The sequence below is a fragment of the Bactrocera tryoni genome, chromosome 3 (genome assembly GCF_016617805.1).
Source record: "Bactrocera tryoni isolate S06 chromosome 3, CSIRO_BtryS06_freeze2, whole genome shotgun sequence".
In the NCBI taxonomy this organism is placed as follows: domain Eukaryota; kingdom Metazoa; phylum Arthropoda; class Insecta; order Diptera; family Tephritidae; genus Bactrocera; species Bactrocera tryoni.
Genome location: NC_052501.1, coordinates 29,041,668 through 29,056,646, shown reverse-complemented (window position 1 = coordinate 29,056,646; position 14,979 = coordinate 29,041,668). Strand labels below are relative to the sequence as shown.

General features: G+C 36.5%; 1 protein-coding gene across 3 annotated transcripts in view; it reads right to left on the bottom strand.

Moving 5' to 3' along the window:
- LOC120770958 (dystroglycan) overlaps positions 1-14,979 on the bottom strand; it is an 83,011-nt gene that overhangs the window by 12,047 nt on the left and 55,985 nt on the right. The window contains exons 3-7 of one of the 3 annotated variants that reach the window (XM_040098686.1): positions 10,165-10,368; positions 9,905-10,030; positions 9,495-9,637; positions 7,419-7,541; positions 3,064-3,130 (exon numbers count right to left, since the gene is read on the bottom strand). In XM_040098686.1, the coding sequence (XP_039954620.1) occupies positions 3,064-3,130; positions 7,419-7,541; positions 9,495-9,637; positions 9,905-10,030; positions 10,165-10,368 (663 nt within the window). Of the gene's footprint in view, positions 1-1,261; positions 1,501-3,063; positions 3,131-7,418; positions 7,542-9,494; positions 9,638-9,904; positions 10,031-10,164; positions 10,369-14,979 lie in introns of those variants that run through there. The other 2 variants (XM_040098687.1, XM_040098688.1) reach the window with 2 other exon arrangements.

Sequence of the window (14,979 nt, the reverse complement as noted above, 5' to 3'; positions counted from 1 at the left end):
AAAACAAAATTAAAAAAATAAATATAGAGAAAAAATGGAATAATAATTAAATTTAATAAAACAACTTAAATAATAAAATTAAAACAATAAATAAAGAGAAAAAATGGAAAAATAATAATTAAATTTAATAAAAAATAAAAATAATAAAATTAAAAAAAATAAATAAAGAGAAAAAATGGAAATATAATTTAAAAAATGTACTAGAAAGTCACAATTTAATTTTTAATTAATTAAAAAAATTAAAAAAAATGTTACAAAATTACAAAAAATATTACTAGTGTTATATATTAATAAATAAATAGAAAACAAAATAATTAAAAAAATTTACAGAAAATCACAAATTAACTTTTAATTAATTTCGAAAAAAATAAATTAAAAAATAAGTATTAAAAAAATTACAGAAAAATATTACTATTTTTATAATAAATATTAAAGATCACCAATCCAGCAAGTAGGATAGTAGCGAAAAATAAAAAATTAAAAAAAATTAATAAAAAAAAAATAAAAATAATAAAAAAATTAATAAAAATAATAAAATAATTTTTTTAATTAAAAAAATATTTAAATAAAAAATTTAATAAAATAATACAAATTAAAAAAAAGGATTAATTAAAATAGTTTCATGAAATTAAAAACAAAAAAAATAATAAATAAAAAGAAACAAATTAAATAAAAAATAAATGAAATGCAAGGATTTTAAAAATATTAATATTCCTTCAGTTTAAAATACACATTTATATGTTTTCTAGCATATTTGTGTTCTGAGGAATATTTACTAATCAGCTGACTACTTGTCTAACATCATTTTGTGATACATTTATAGCCACAAGTACTATTTTCAACAAAAAAAGGGAATATAAAAACATAACCTAAAAAATGTATGTATTCTATGCGACCGCAAGGAATCTATATAACAAGGATCACAATATGTATATATGTACATATAGTTTAACTTTAAGTTTTGTTTAGCACTGACAAGCCTAGAGCATTTAGTATATATGTACTAAATATGTATATATATGTAGGTAAGTACTAAACAAGGTGAGTAACGAGCTTACAATACAAACTGATAATAGTTAAAGCTTTATAGGAAATACATGACGTTCAGCTAATACTTTCATAATTTGATACTTTGTTTTACATACATGTACATATGTATTAACATAATTTAGAACGTTTAGCATAGATTTTAGCAAACTGTTACGATAATCGTTGAGGTGAATAGAAGCCACAAGAGATTTTTTGTTTGTTCAGTATTTACCTTGCTCAACAATGGTGTAGTGATGAATGATGGTTTTATTGTTGTTGTTGTTGTTGGAGAAGTTGTTGCAAATGAAGTTGTGACTGTTGACGATATGAAAGTGGGCAACGTAGCCGTTGCTAATACAGACGACGGCGTAGACGAAGATGAGGAGGGCATTGATGAGGAGTTAGGCAGAGAGGAGGACGAAACAGATGACGATGGTAACGGTGGTGATGAGGAGGACGATGAGATGATGATGATGATGATGCTGATGCATATAATGAAGTCGTGCCAGCATTGGCCAATAGATAGGGTGCTTGTGTTGTTGAAGCATTCATTGCTGGTGTGTGCAAAGCTGGTGGCAACAAAGAAGTCGTCTCCGACTTGGACAACTCAACGCCGCTTATGGCGGGTTCTAGTGTGTTAGCTACCGGCGTTATGGTGCGCGCTTCCAACTCAACGGCGGCGGCTGTTGTATCGTATGCATTCAGCAACGAGGCTTCGGTTTGCGAGCGATCCAACGAGCTGTGACTTAGCGCGGCGCTGGACTCAACAGCAGGCGCTGAGTCGAGGTCTGCAGCAGAGGCGTTGGACTCCGGCGCACCGAAATTGTCATGCGTTATTTCTGCGGTTGTTGTGCTTTGGCCACCTTTTACCGTTTGTTGGCCACCGGCATTTGAGGTAAGCGCTTGATTTGGTTCATTTAAATTCACAGTCTTGTCGTAATCATTGTCGGCGCCGCCGCCGAGCTCACCACCATTGAGCTCCTCCAGTGCATTTGGCACATCCAATTCCTTGGCAATGTCGACGGCAACCGGTGCATCTTCGTCGTCCTCTTCGATAACCGGTATCTCTTTGAGATTCTTCGTATTTTCAATAGTCTTCGTAATGACCGATTCCAATTGTGAAACGCTCTCAACAATCTCCTCATCGATATTCGGTTGTTTATGTGGCAGCAATAGGTTCGGTTCGGACGATGGCTGTTTGGCGGCACTAGACGAGGAGGAGGCGGCGGCCACAGCGGCGAGTATGCCATCCTCGTTCGCGTCACTGGACGTCGGCGATGAAGATGCCGCTGACAATTCCAGCTTATTATCCTCGATATTCGACTATATACCGTTACGCGTGTGCAAGAAGACAACATTGGTCGTGGTCGGTGGTGTGTGGGTGTGTCGGGTTGTGCGTAAATGTGTGTGTTTGTGCGTGCGTTTGTGATGATGTGAGTTTAATGAATGCATATATGTATTTATATATATTTATCATATGTATGTATATATTTATAAAATATATATGTTTACGGTTAGTTAATATAAAATCAAACATATTGTAATTGTCAGCATATTTTTAATTTTTTTTTTTTTTGGTTTTTCAATTCATTTACGTTTCGAATCACAGAAAACGTTTAGAGGTTAGCACAGAAAAAGACAGAGAGCAGAAAAAAGAGACCAGGAAAAACATCATTAGATTAATAACAAATCCGTAACAAATTGAAATGTATGTATGTATGTAAGTGTCTATGTCTCAATACTGTTTACCGGGTTTACATGTGTGTGAGTTATGTTTGTATGTGTTTCTTTTTTCGGTTTAGCAAATTTTCATAAATCAACAAATGGTTTATTAATTACAAAAGTGCAATATTTAAGTTTATGAATGAAACCCTGAGCAATGACCAATAAATATGAGTGAGTAAGTACACCACTTCGCGTGAGACATTTTAATCCATATTTTCATTTGCCTTTTTTTGTTATTTTCAAAATGCATATTGCAAAACCAACAAATAAAATATGTGAAACGTTGTTAAAATAGCGCTGGAGACTCACCTGTCCAACACCGTGGTGATGACGATGCGCATGTGTGGTGGTTACGGGCACTTCCGTTACGGTTTCACTGAAAAGAAAAAAGTTGAATGTTGGAAAAATGATGACTTAGACAAGATAAAAAAAAATAAAAATCGGAATAAGTTCTTTGGAGACCTATGCCAAATTTCGTGAGGATATCTCATCAAATGAAAAAGTTTTTCATACAAGCACTTGCTACAGTGCCTCGATCGAAATAAGTTTGCACCGTTGCTTTGGACAACAACCTATGCCAATTTTCCTGAAGATATATGTTCAAATAAGAAAGTTCCTCATACAAGTACTTGATTCCGATAGCTCAGTGTAGCCTTGTATAGCAGCTTTATGCGACAAATGAGCAGTTTCTTGATGAGAAAAGGTAGGAAGCAATATTGATATCTAAAAACTGAGGAATATATTCAGACAGAGGGACAGGCAAACGGGCAGGGCATTTAGCCCTCGTCAGCTCGTCACACTGATCATGTAAATGTATACTACTGTGAGCAAAAAATAGTAAGACTTTATTCATAAATTTATAATTCTTAATTTATTCTTCAAAATCTTTGTCGTCCCTTTCAAAGTATTCCCCCTTGGCCCAAATACCCTAGAACCAAGGCTTTTTCCAATCTTCGAAACAGTGGTCTAAGTCAATTTCTTGAACAGCCTTTAATGCGCGTAGCGATTCACATTTAATGTCTTCAATTGACTGAAATCGGATTCCCCGGAGCGGTCGATTGCGTTTGCTGTATGGTCAGAAATCACACGGAGCTAAATTAAACGAATACGGTGATTGGAGCACGATACTGGTTGAAAATTTGACGAAAACCCCACGAAGAATCAATGCAGTATGCGACGGTTGCACGGCGTGTTGTCGGCCCATAATTCCGGCCTCATTTTAGCTTCGCGCAAACGACACATAACACTCAAATAGTATTTCTTGTTGAAAGTTTGGCCGGTCGGAAGGGATTCGGAGTGCACCACACTTCCATAATCGAAGAACTCTGTGAATACAAACTTGATTTTTGACCTGCGACGTGGTTTTTTCGGCTTCGCCTCACCTTTGCCACGATATTCGGCCAATCGATCATCTGTTTCTGGATGGTTCGCATAAATCTAATCAATCATCATTGCCAGTAATAATACGTTTCATGTCATCTTGGTAGTCGAAAAACATTGTTTTACGGACATTAACGCGATGCTATTTTTCGAAGAAATTGAATGATTTTGAAACCAATCGGCTTTCATTTCTCTTAGGTCCAAATGGCCTTTCACTGATCCTTTTGATATTCCATCGATGCCAGTAAGATCTCTGTCTGTTAGTCGTCGATTCTCAAGCACCAATTTCTTTATTTTATTGGCGTGTTGAAGATCAGTTGATGTTGTTGGCCATTCTGGACGTGGTTGGTCGTCTAGGTGTTCTCGACACTCTTTGCATAATTTGTACCAATCTAACCACTTGCTCGCGACCAGCTATTATCACCGCAGACCTTTTCCGACGTTCTGAACGTTCCGCACTAGAAGTTTGATTCCGCACACAGAATTTAGTGGAACTTCTTTGTTGAATAATTTCACTCATCGTAAAAATCGCCCTATGCACTTTATGTAATTCAGAAAGACAAGCGTCGATTAAACACTAACGCTTATTTTGAAGTGACATTTAGCACAGATGTCACTGACAGCCACACCAATCTGGAGCTTTGCGCGAAATTTAAATAAAACAGTCTTACTATTTTTTGCGCACATTATTATAGATATTATACTTTATAGAGTATCTGACGTTTTCTTTTGGGTATTACAAATATCATGGTAAACTTAATATACCTGGTTCATGGAATTATAAAATATAATGATTTTTCTGCAATACATTACATATGGTAACGCCAATACATGCAGCTTGTAATTGTAGATTATGTTTTACTACAAAAATCAATTTTATTGCAAAAATTTTAAGTTTAAAACTATTTTTCCAAAACTATTGTGTCATAAATCTGTGCAGAAGCATACTCTTTTCGGAGTTTCTTTTTTCGCTCACTTTATTTGAGCTTTTAAGGTTAATTTGGGGTGTCTCACTGCCAAAACAAATGGTGTCCGGTTAAAGTAGGTCTTCGCATGACCAACTTAACTGTCGACAACGTTTTTCTTATGATTTGATACCATTTTTATTGTTGTTGTATGTGCGACCAAAACCGATTTGAATCAAAAAGAACAGCTCTGGATAACGTAGAGCCCGGTAGCTTAGCACTTGCTATGTGGAAATTGAAATTCCTTCTACATCACTCGTTTCCTGGACCTACCATGAACTGATCCGAGTGACAATATCTATCTTTTCGTTACAAAAAAAACATCCACATTTTCTCGAGAAAACTTATTTTGCTGGTATTTGAATATCTTCAAGCATGGATGATTGTTTCTAGTTGACCAGGAATGAACGGGACTTTATATCGTTATAAAATTAAGAACATTATTAGGTATTCTTCTTGTCGTTGTTGTAGCGGCAGAACTCTGCGTTGCGGTTCCATTCCGATTACGTAAATCCGACTGTCGTGGGAACGGATTAGATATTCTTTGAAGCTCCTGATTTAAAAAGTTATTTGTTGAGCTAAGAATGCCGGCTTCTACAAATTTTGTATTGGTTCCGAGGGAAATAGGAATATAAGAGACGTTTTCTTGAATTTTAATTACTCACATATATACTTTAATATAATTTTTTTTTTTTGCGAATTCACCACACTAGGTGTAGTACAAGTATGATTAATCAATTGCTGGGTATGCGGCATAAAATTATACCATTATTGTTGTCGCTACAACAACAACAAGGTGGGATTACAAAATAGCTCAGAACGTTTCCATGGCAGCCGAGTCAACGTAACCGCAACGGACCCGGATATTTATCCAGCCAAAGACTGTCAACGGTCGACAGTATTCCGCCAAATTATTTCAGGAATGTCTATTTCCGCTGCAACAACAACAACAACTAAAGAGATACTTAATGTAAAAGTATTGATGACTCTATAAACTTGTAACTACCGCTAGGCGGTTAACTTCTCATTCAAAGGCTTTCTATTCTGCAATATTACCTTAAACTATACAAGGTCTGTCGCAAAAGAAACAGAACTTTTTAAATATAACTGTTTTTGGTGGCGCCACCTATTGGTGGTTATATGAAATAAAAAGTTTGATCTCTTGATGACATTTCGTAGAAATTTTAAGACAACTGGATAACTAAAATCGATGTTGTCGATTAAAAAGTGACAGCAACTTTTGGTCATCGGTCGTAAAATGCAAAGAGCAAATATCAAATTTTGTTTTAAACTTGGGAAAATGTTTACTGAAAGATTCCAAGAAGGTCGTGAGGACCTCTGTGACGATCAGAAGTCGGTCGTCTTCAGAAGTCAAAAATAAAGGCAATGCTGATTTGTTTTTACGATTTAGAGGGTATTGTACACCGGAGTTCGTCACACCTGGCCAAACGATTAATGCTGTGTTTTACCTTGGTGTTATGAAGCGTCTTTTGTCACGCATTCGTCGTGCTCGACCACAACACCGTGAGGCAGGGTCCTGGCGCCTGTTGCACGATAATGCGCCGTGTCATCGGTCGACGCTTGTCACTGATTTTTTGACAAAAAATTCCATTTTAACCATTAATCACTCACCCTACTCACTTGATCTGGCACCCTGTGATTTTTACCTATTTGGAAAACTTCATTTGCCCATGAAAGGACACTGGTTTCAGGGCATTTCAGCTATCCAAAAGGCGACGACCGATATTCTCAAAAGCATTCCGAAAAATTACCTTAAACACTCATTTGAAATACTAATTGACCGGGCTTAACGCTGTATCGAAGCACAAGGAAACTACTTTGAATAAAAAAATATAACTTTTGAAAAATATTAATTTTTTGTTGTTTTCAGTCCTGCTTCTTCTGCGACAGACCTTGTATATTAGCAAAATAATTGATGTTGTTACAGAAATAACAATGAAGAAATCAAAATGTGTAATTGTAACTGTTTTGAAAATCATATTTTCCAATAATTTTCAATACTTGTAAGTCTATTCTGAGCAAATAGCAATTTTTCATATTCTGTTTTGTCATTTAGTACTTTATGAGAGAAATAGTAGTAAAACTTAGAAACTTCAACGATTCATATTTAAATCAAGTTGAAATTACTTGGCCGGCAGTTTTACGAAGAATATCGGGTCTAAGTAATCGAACACTAATGAAAACGAAATATAATTTTCAGCTAACATCATTGACATAAATATTCCTATGAAACTGAGTGCCAGCAAATCTTCGAAGCATAGACATATAGGTATTGTATGTATATTTGGTAGAAATTACTTTTTAATTGGGTTGGATACGTACACAACGTCCTCATCATCGTCATCGTACTCGTATTCATAGTCGGCATCATCGGCTTCATCAGCGCCGGAACCCTCAGCTTGGCGGCGATTACGTTGCGCTCTGCAGGATAACAAATAGAAGATTTAATATCAATTTAAATATGTACCATATATGTATACATTGTGACAAAAAAGCACCAGGAAATTGTAATTTCCCGGGTAAATGATAGTTCAAAAAATGTATTTTACTAAGGGTAGTCCTACCACCTTAATTACTATGCCAAATATGCGCACGATCTGTCATCCAGTTTGTTTGCAGCAGCTGCTTAAGTCGATGCTGCTCAGTAGTGCGTTGCGTTTTTTACAATGGATAAAAATATCGAACAAAAAATTTGATTCAAATTTAGAATTTCTAACCAAATTTCGTATTCAGAATCGTTAAGAATGTCGGAAAAGGCTGACAGTGATTCAGTTTTATGAAAAACACAAGCCTACGAGTGGTACAAGCCCTTCAAAGACGTCGTTGAAGACATTCATCGTTCTGGTCGACTTTCGAACTTTTCAACTAAAGACAATATTACATAAGGGGTCAGTAGGGTACTCTTTTTTCAAAAAAAATTTTTTTTTGCATTTTCTTCCCTTATACCCTTAGAATTAATGTAGAAACCCACTTTACCATGGGAAGGTTTCGAAAAAGACCCAAAAATAATAATACCGCTCGACGTTCGGAGCGCTCGGAGTGCACACTTTTTTAAACTGGCGGACATGACTCCGGCTGAACTACTCAACCGATTTGCTTAAATTTTTTTAAATGTTCACAAAACGCCTGGCTATCGACCCTGCTAGATTCATAATTTTTTATAATTTATTGACAATGTTATGACAAAATTGAAGTAAAAAAAACATGGGGAAAAATTAAAAGAAAAAAAAGTTAATTACTTTTTTATTTATCAACATTCTAGTAGGGACGACAACTATTCACGTACTTTTTAGGAATAAATTGGGTTTTTGTTTCTGATGATTCAAACATGAGAAATCGTGTCTGCATCTCATTCACCCAGGCATTTCTCTGACAAATGTCATCAAAAAATTCCGAAAAAAATTGTTTATACGCTCCACGATATACCTCATGATATGTGAAAAAAGTTCTATTGTAGAATAAAAATTTCTATAAAAAAATGTCAAAAAACAGGCCAGATTACCCTACTGATCGCTTAAAAAATTGAAGCATGTGTTGTTTAAAAATCGTCAGACAAGTGTTAGAGAGATGGCAAGAGAGCTCTCGCGCATCTGTTCGAATGATTTTTATGGATGCTTTGGATATGGAACGAGTTCTTGTTCGACTCGTCTCGATAAAACTGAATTATTTTTAAAAAAGACTACCGTCTCTTTGGACATGCTTGATCATGCGAATTCCGATCCCACATTCATGGAGAGGATATAAGACATAAGTTTATGAGTTTGACATGCAAACAAGTCAACAATCATCGGAATGGTGGGGAAAAAGACGAACCGAAACTAAAAAAACCACTCCAAAGAAGCTCAAAAAACAAGATGATGCCCATTTTTTTTTATCGATATTCGTGGTTTGGTGGTAAATTTGTTCCGGGGAGACAGACCATTTTGAGGCGTTTGAGTGAGAACATCCGTCGAAAACGATCGGATTGTGGAAGAACCATCGCATCAGGCAACGATTCTGACCGAATTTAAAGCCAAAAACGCAATGAATTTCTTCGATCAACCACCGTATTCACCAGACTGAGCTCCATGTGATTTTTTCTTGTTCCCCAAACTGAAATTGCCGCTCCATGAAACCCGTTTTCAGTCGATCAAAGAGATAAAAAAAAGTCCACTGAAGGTGCTGAAGCCATCCCAAAAAGTGCTTATGAAAAGTGTTTCAAGAACTGGAAGAATCGTTGGCATAAGTGTATTACAACTTGTTGGGATTACTTTGAAGGCGAAAAAATAAATATTGATGAATAATTAAATATTTTGAATTTTATTTACAATTTCCGCGTAGTTTTTTGTCACAATGTTTGTATACAAATACCTATTAATAATTATTAATAAATACCTCGCTTTGTAGAGCTTGCGCCAAATCACCCACCAGCCGAATTTTTCGCCCGTTATATTGTCAATAGAACCGTCTTTCATCTGAGCACCTATTTGCTTCTTTATAGATTCACTCATTGTGAAGGATTTGGCACCGCAGCCGAGCTAGACGAGAAAAAAATTAGAAGAAAAAAATTAATTTTATATAAAATTTTTTTATATTTTTCCTTTAAAAAATAAACAAAAACTAAACTATTTGATTAAGTAGAAAAAACCATTATAAACATAATTAAGAAATATTCATTAATAAATCCAGATCTATTTATGAGCCGGTATAAACATGCAGTGCGCTTTAGCTGCAATCAATTTCTCCACTGACTAGCATTCCCTACTCCCATTGCGGTGCATTTCTTAATTTATTTTGTTGCTTACCACAAAGCTAACTCGTCCCAGTGGGTGTTTATTGCTATTATGGCACTTGTTGTAACCTCTGCGTATTGCCTCCTTCTGCATTTCGCTGAGTTCACGTTTTGTGACAGATTCCATAACGATGAATTCCTAAGAGGTAGAAAACGGTAAATCAGTCAACTGTTAATTTTACTTCGTTCTTTTTTGCTAAATTCTTATTTATTTCTGTTTTGTGCCTGCTTACGAGCAGACAAATTTATGTTAAGCATCGCATTTCTTATTACCTTCGGTATGGCGAAGAACTTGGATAGCTTGTCTAGAACTTTGTTCTTCCTATTTTCACTCAAATCCGTCCAATCGTGGCTTTTGAGCACTAAAGAGAGCACAATTTCGCTGTTTTCTGAGCGACAGCTCGACAGCTCCACCGAATATGGATCATGGCCGTAGTGGATGTGTGCTGGTTCGTCACGTGGTTCAAGTAAAGGAACCTGAAAAGGAAAGAAATAACAACATTAATAAATGAACTGGAAGGCGGATGAAGAATTTTATTCTAGAATCTCTAGTACTTTAAAAAGAAAAATGTTAAGAGATCTACGAGTAGAAGCGATCCGGTTTTCCATACGTTCAAGGCGATCAACTCGACAGACTGATCGATCATAGAATCTGCAGTACTTTAAAAAGATAAGTTTAACAGATCCCTGCCTTGAAACGATTCGGATTTTCATATGTTCAAAGCGATCACCTTGACAGACTGATCGATCAAAATCAAGTACTTTTTGGAAAACCTTTTTATTTGTCAACATATCTTCACGGAAATCAGAGGTCAGTCCAAGACAAAACTGTCATTCGAACATATTGTTCAGATCGGACTACTAGAGCATATAATGGGTATTACAGCTACGCTGCAATCGAAGTTAACGTTTTATCTTGTTTTGCTTGCAAAAACAATGAATAGCTTCGATGAAATAAAGGAAAGCTTTGTGCACAATTACTATTAAAATTTTACAGTTCGTTTCATTTATGACGTTCCGTGTCACAATATTATCTTTATCGTTTTTTATGATCGAATAAAGTTTTATTATCTTCTTGATTTCTTCCCAGAAATTCCAACATACGAGGTGTGTACAAAAAGTATCGCGAATTCTGAATTTTAGTGAGCTACGTGTTCGGTTTTCGACTGTTTTGTTGCGTTATGTCGGTACTCTTCTCCCTGACAAGGCAAGACTATACGGTAAGAATCTGGGGTCCACATGGTATGATACACTGGAATAGATATCGATAGTGAGGCCACAGTATCTATTGATAATTGGATGAATGCTCTTCATGAACTTAATAACTGAACTCCATCTGGTATCGCAAAGGACCAAAACTGATCTATGCGTGGCCCATTGGTCTACCAGACTAACCTAATTCTTGACAAATGGATGCGAATGATAAAACAATTTGTCAAAGCTTTGGACGCGGTGGAGGTTGTTTTAACTGCGGTTGTCCATTAGCCTTTTTTTGACAAATCACGCGTGAGTCGTGTCAAGCTACAAAAATAATAGATCCGTATTTCATTATGGAAAGACTTACGTCTGAACAGCGTTTACAAATCATTCAACTTTATTACGAGAATTCACCTTCTGTAAATAATATGTTTCTCGCGCTTCGCTCAACTTATAAGCAACATAATCGGCCTACTGAGCGTACTATTCACAACACCATCACCCATCTTGAGAGCCAAGATGCAATTCATTATTGGATAATATTCGTCCGAATATTTATCTAGCGACCGAATAGACCACGTCAAGCACGCAGTGAAGAAAATATAGTAGCCGTAGAGTATACAAGAAGACCCTGGAGAGACAATTCGGCGTATGGAACGACGAGATCTTAAATTGAAACCTCTTGAAAATTTCCAAGAAGATCCGACGTTTTCGAGCTAAAGGGTATGTAAACAGGCAAAATTTCCGCATGTGGAACGAATAGCAATTTGAAGATATTTAAGAGCCACCATTTCATCCAGACAAATCCACGGTTTGGTGTGGTTTGTGGGCCGGGGGAATCATCGGTCTCAGAGAGTCTGGGTTCCTTTAAGAACACGTGTAGGAACAATTGGAAATCCTCACTCACTTAGATTGCATACCGGATCACTTGGATCATAGAGTCGCCAAACCGAATTCTGGCGGCCCCTTTTCTACCCATACACCGGCGAGGGTGTTGTGGGTGGGAAGAAGCCGTTGGAAGAGAGAGGCAGTGAGGTTCTTTACGGATGGGTCAAAGCTTGGGAATAAGCTTGGTGGAGCGGTTTACGGTTAGGAGCTCTCTATCAACTCCAGCTTCAGACGTCCTGACTATTGCAGTGTCTTCCTGACCGCGGTAGCAGCTATTAAGGTAGCAGTAGATTTACTGCTGCGGTGTGCACCCTCCTTCAGAGAAGTGACCATCCACTCAGATAGCAGAGCGGCGATACTAGCCTTGAACACATTAACAGTGCTTTCAGGGCTGGTTGAAGAGTGCTTAACCTTGCTATCAACAGCATCGACTGGTATGAGTGCCAGGCCACAGCGGAGTCGCAGATAGAAACAAATCAACACTTCCTTCTTGATTGTCCCGCGTTTGGGGGTGAAGACTTAAACACTTCGGAGCGCATATCTTCAGACATCCCACCGAGCTGGCCGGTATGGAATGTAAACGCCTGCGCAAATTTGTATTAGCTACTAAGCGTTTAAGTTCGAATACAGGAGTTCTTCTTTTCTTTGACCTCAAAAATATAGTTGTCCTCGTGCTATCTTTGATCAGCCATCTAACCTTACCTAACTTAACCCTATCCTTATGTTTCGCAAAAATAAATGGTATATATATAGTTTTTTAGGTTTTCTGATTTTTATAGGTTAGGATTAGGATTTAAAAATAAACGAAAGCAAATCTTACAAAACCATAGAGAGTTCTAAGATTTGTGACTACAATTATAACCAAAATCGAACTTATATCCTGGGCCTCAAAACCACTGTAGACCAGTGTAATTGAAACAAACCTCTTAAGGATGTCATAGTTAAAACCTATGATTCATAAGGGTGTGTCGAAGATAGAGAGGTGAATTATAATGAATTTGGAGAAGGGTTAAAGCGAATATGGCATTTGTTTAAATTTGGACAAGGGTTCAGTCGCATTGGTGTCAGCTTTTAGAAAACTATAAAAAAAACAGTCGCCTGTTACGAACTCGAAGATATTTGCTTAGACAATTTAAGGCTTTACGACGACAGTTTTTATATTTTTGATCAAAATAATCACCGGAAATGCTAACACCTGTAAGGGTGCCGAAAAAGGTTGTAGACATATGCTATATAATTTTTAATCAATTATGTATGCTGCGACATTGTAAAGCGCATAAATTCTCCACTTTTGTGGTAGAGCAGCTATATGCAAGGCTTAAAGCTGGACTCTTCATATAAAATTTAAGGGATTGGCGACTGTAACTTACAAAATTTTAAAGCTTATAGCTTACATAATAAACCTAGGTATATACCTATATATTTCTATGAAGACTGTCTTGCCAAAAACGGTCACATGCTATTATCACCATTTCGTCGAAAGTAATTAAGACAAAAAAAGACTTCAATACTAATAAATCGCCAAATATTTTCTTGTATTTATATATGCGTATATATAATAAAGCATTGAAGTGCTAAAAGCGTCCATATGCAAATTGATATGTATGTTAATGAGCTCATAATTCGCCAAACGCCGGCGATTGAGCGCACAAAGTGCCGTCATCCACCGGCAAATAATGAAAGTAAACACTTCTTTGATTGCCCCCGCATGGATGAATGGAAGAATGGAAGACTGGGTACTCGATATGTAGAATGGCGAAAAGAACGCAGATTTCTATATGTATGTGTGTGTGTGTATGCAGCAATAGCAAAAGCAAGTCACGTCCATTGAGCTAGCAGTCAAGGAACTCATAAGCCATGCGCTGGATTAAGGAGCGAGCGGGCGGTGCGCGTAATAAGAGTGTTGTTATGTGACAAAACCGGAAACCGGTATGGACCGAAGACTGCGAAATCTCCAAATAGTGAATCACTATGTTTGGTTTTGAGTGAAATAAAGTCAAAGCCATGGATTTTGTTTCATTTCTTTAGCGCTGACTCAGTTATGTAGACACGCCGCCACGACTTGGCTTACGGATGCATGTCGTTCTTCTTTCGATTATGACTTGTGAAGAGCGTTGAATCAGCGCTGTGTGCGGTTACAGTCAAGATCAGGTGTCGGCAGCAGCACAAGAGGGTGCTCATGGAGTTATGTATGGAAACTATGTACTTACATATGTATGTATGTTCATAGTATGGCAGAAGATATACCATATGCCTGTAGGAGTATATGTGTCTATGCAGCAAATGTCAGGTAAACGCTCTTCAAATATTACAACTGTTTACAAACTGTATAGCACACACACAAACACACACGCATAACATAGAAGAAGTTGACCTTTACCTTTTCAAGCCAACCGGATGGCCATCCGCAGCAAAGATAAACAAAGCGATTACAAACTACTGAGTTTTTTTTGTTTGGGTGTACACCTGTAAATGTTTATTTATATAGAGCAATGGAAAAAATGAAAGAAGTAAATAAATAACACTAAAAAACAGCAACACTTATAGGGTAACTAAATTACTAGCGACTAAATCTACACGAGTCAAACAAACTTTAAATAACATAAGGGAGGGGTATGCATAGGTAGGGTGCAGTACCAATCATGTACAGGGTTCTATATTTGCTGTAGGATTTTTTTGGAATTTTCTTCGGATATTATAGCATTGCTTTGGTACTACGTTATGCTAAATTTTGAGAAAATATCTTCCTAAAAAAAAAAGATTTCCAAACAAGAACTTATTTTTGATTGCTTAGTTTGTATGGCAGCTCTATTATAAAGTGGTCCGATCAGAAAAAATTCTTCAAATATTATAATGTTGTCTTACGTTATACTTCATGCCAAATATCGTGAAGATATCTTGTCAAATAAAATTTTTTTCCATACAAGGACTAGTTTTTGATTGCTCAGTTTGTATGGCAGCTCTATTATAAAGTGGTCCGATCTACAAAATTTCTTCGAATAT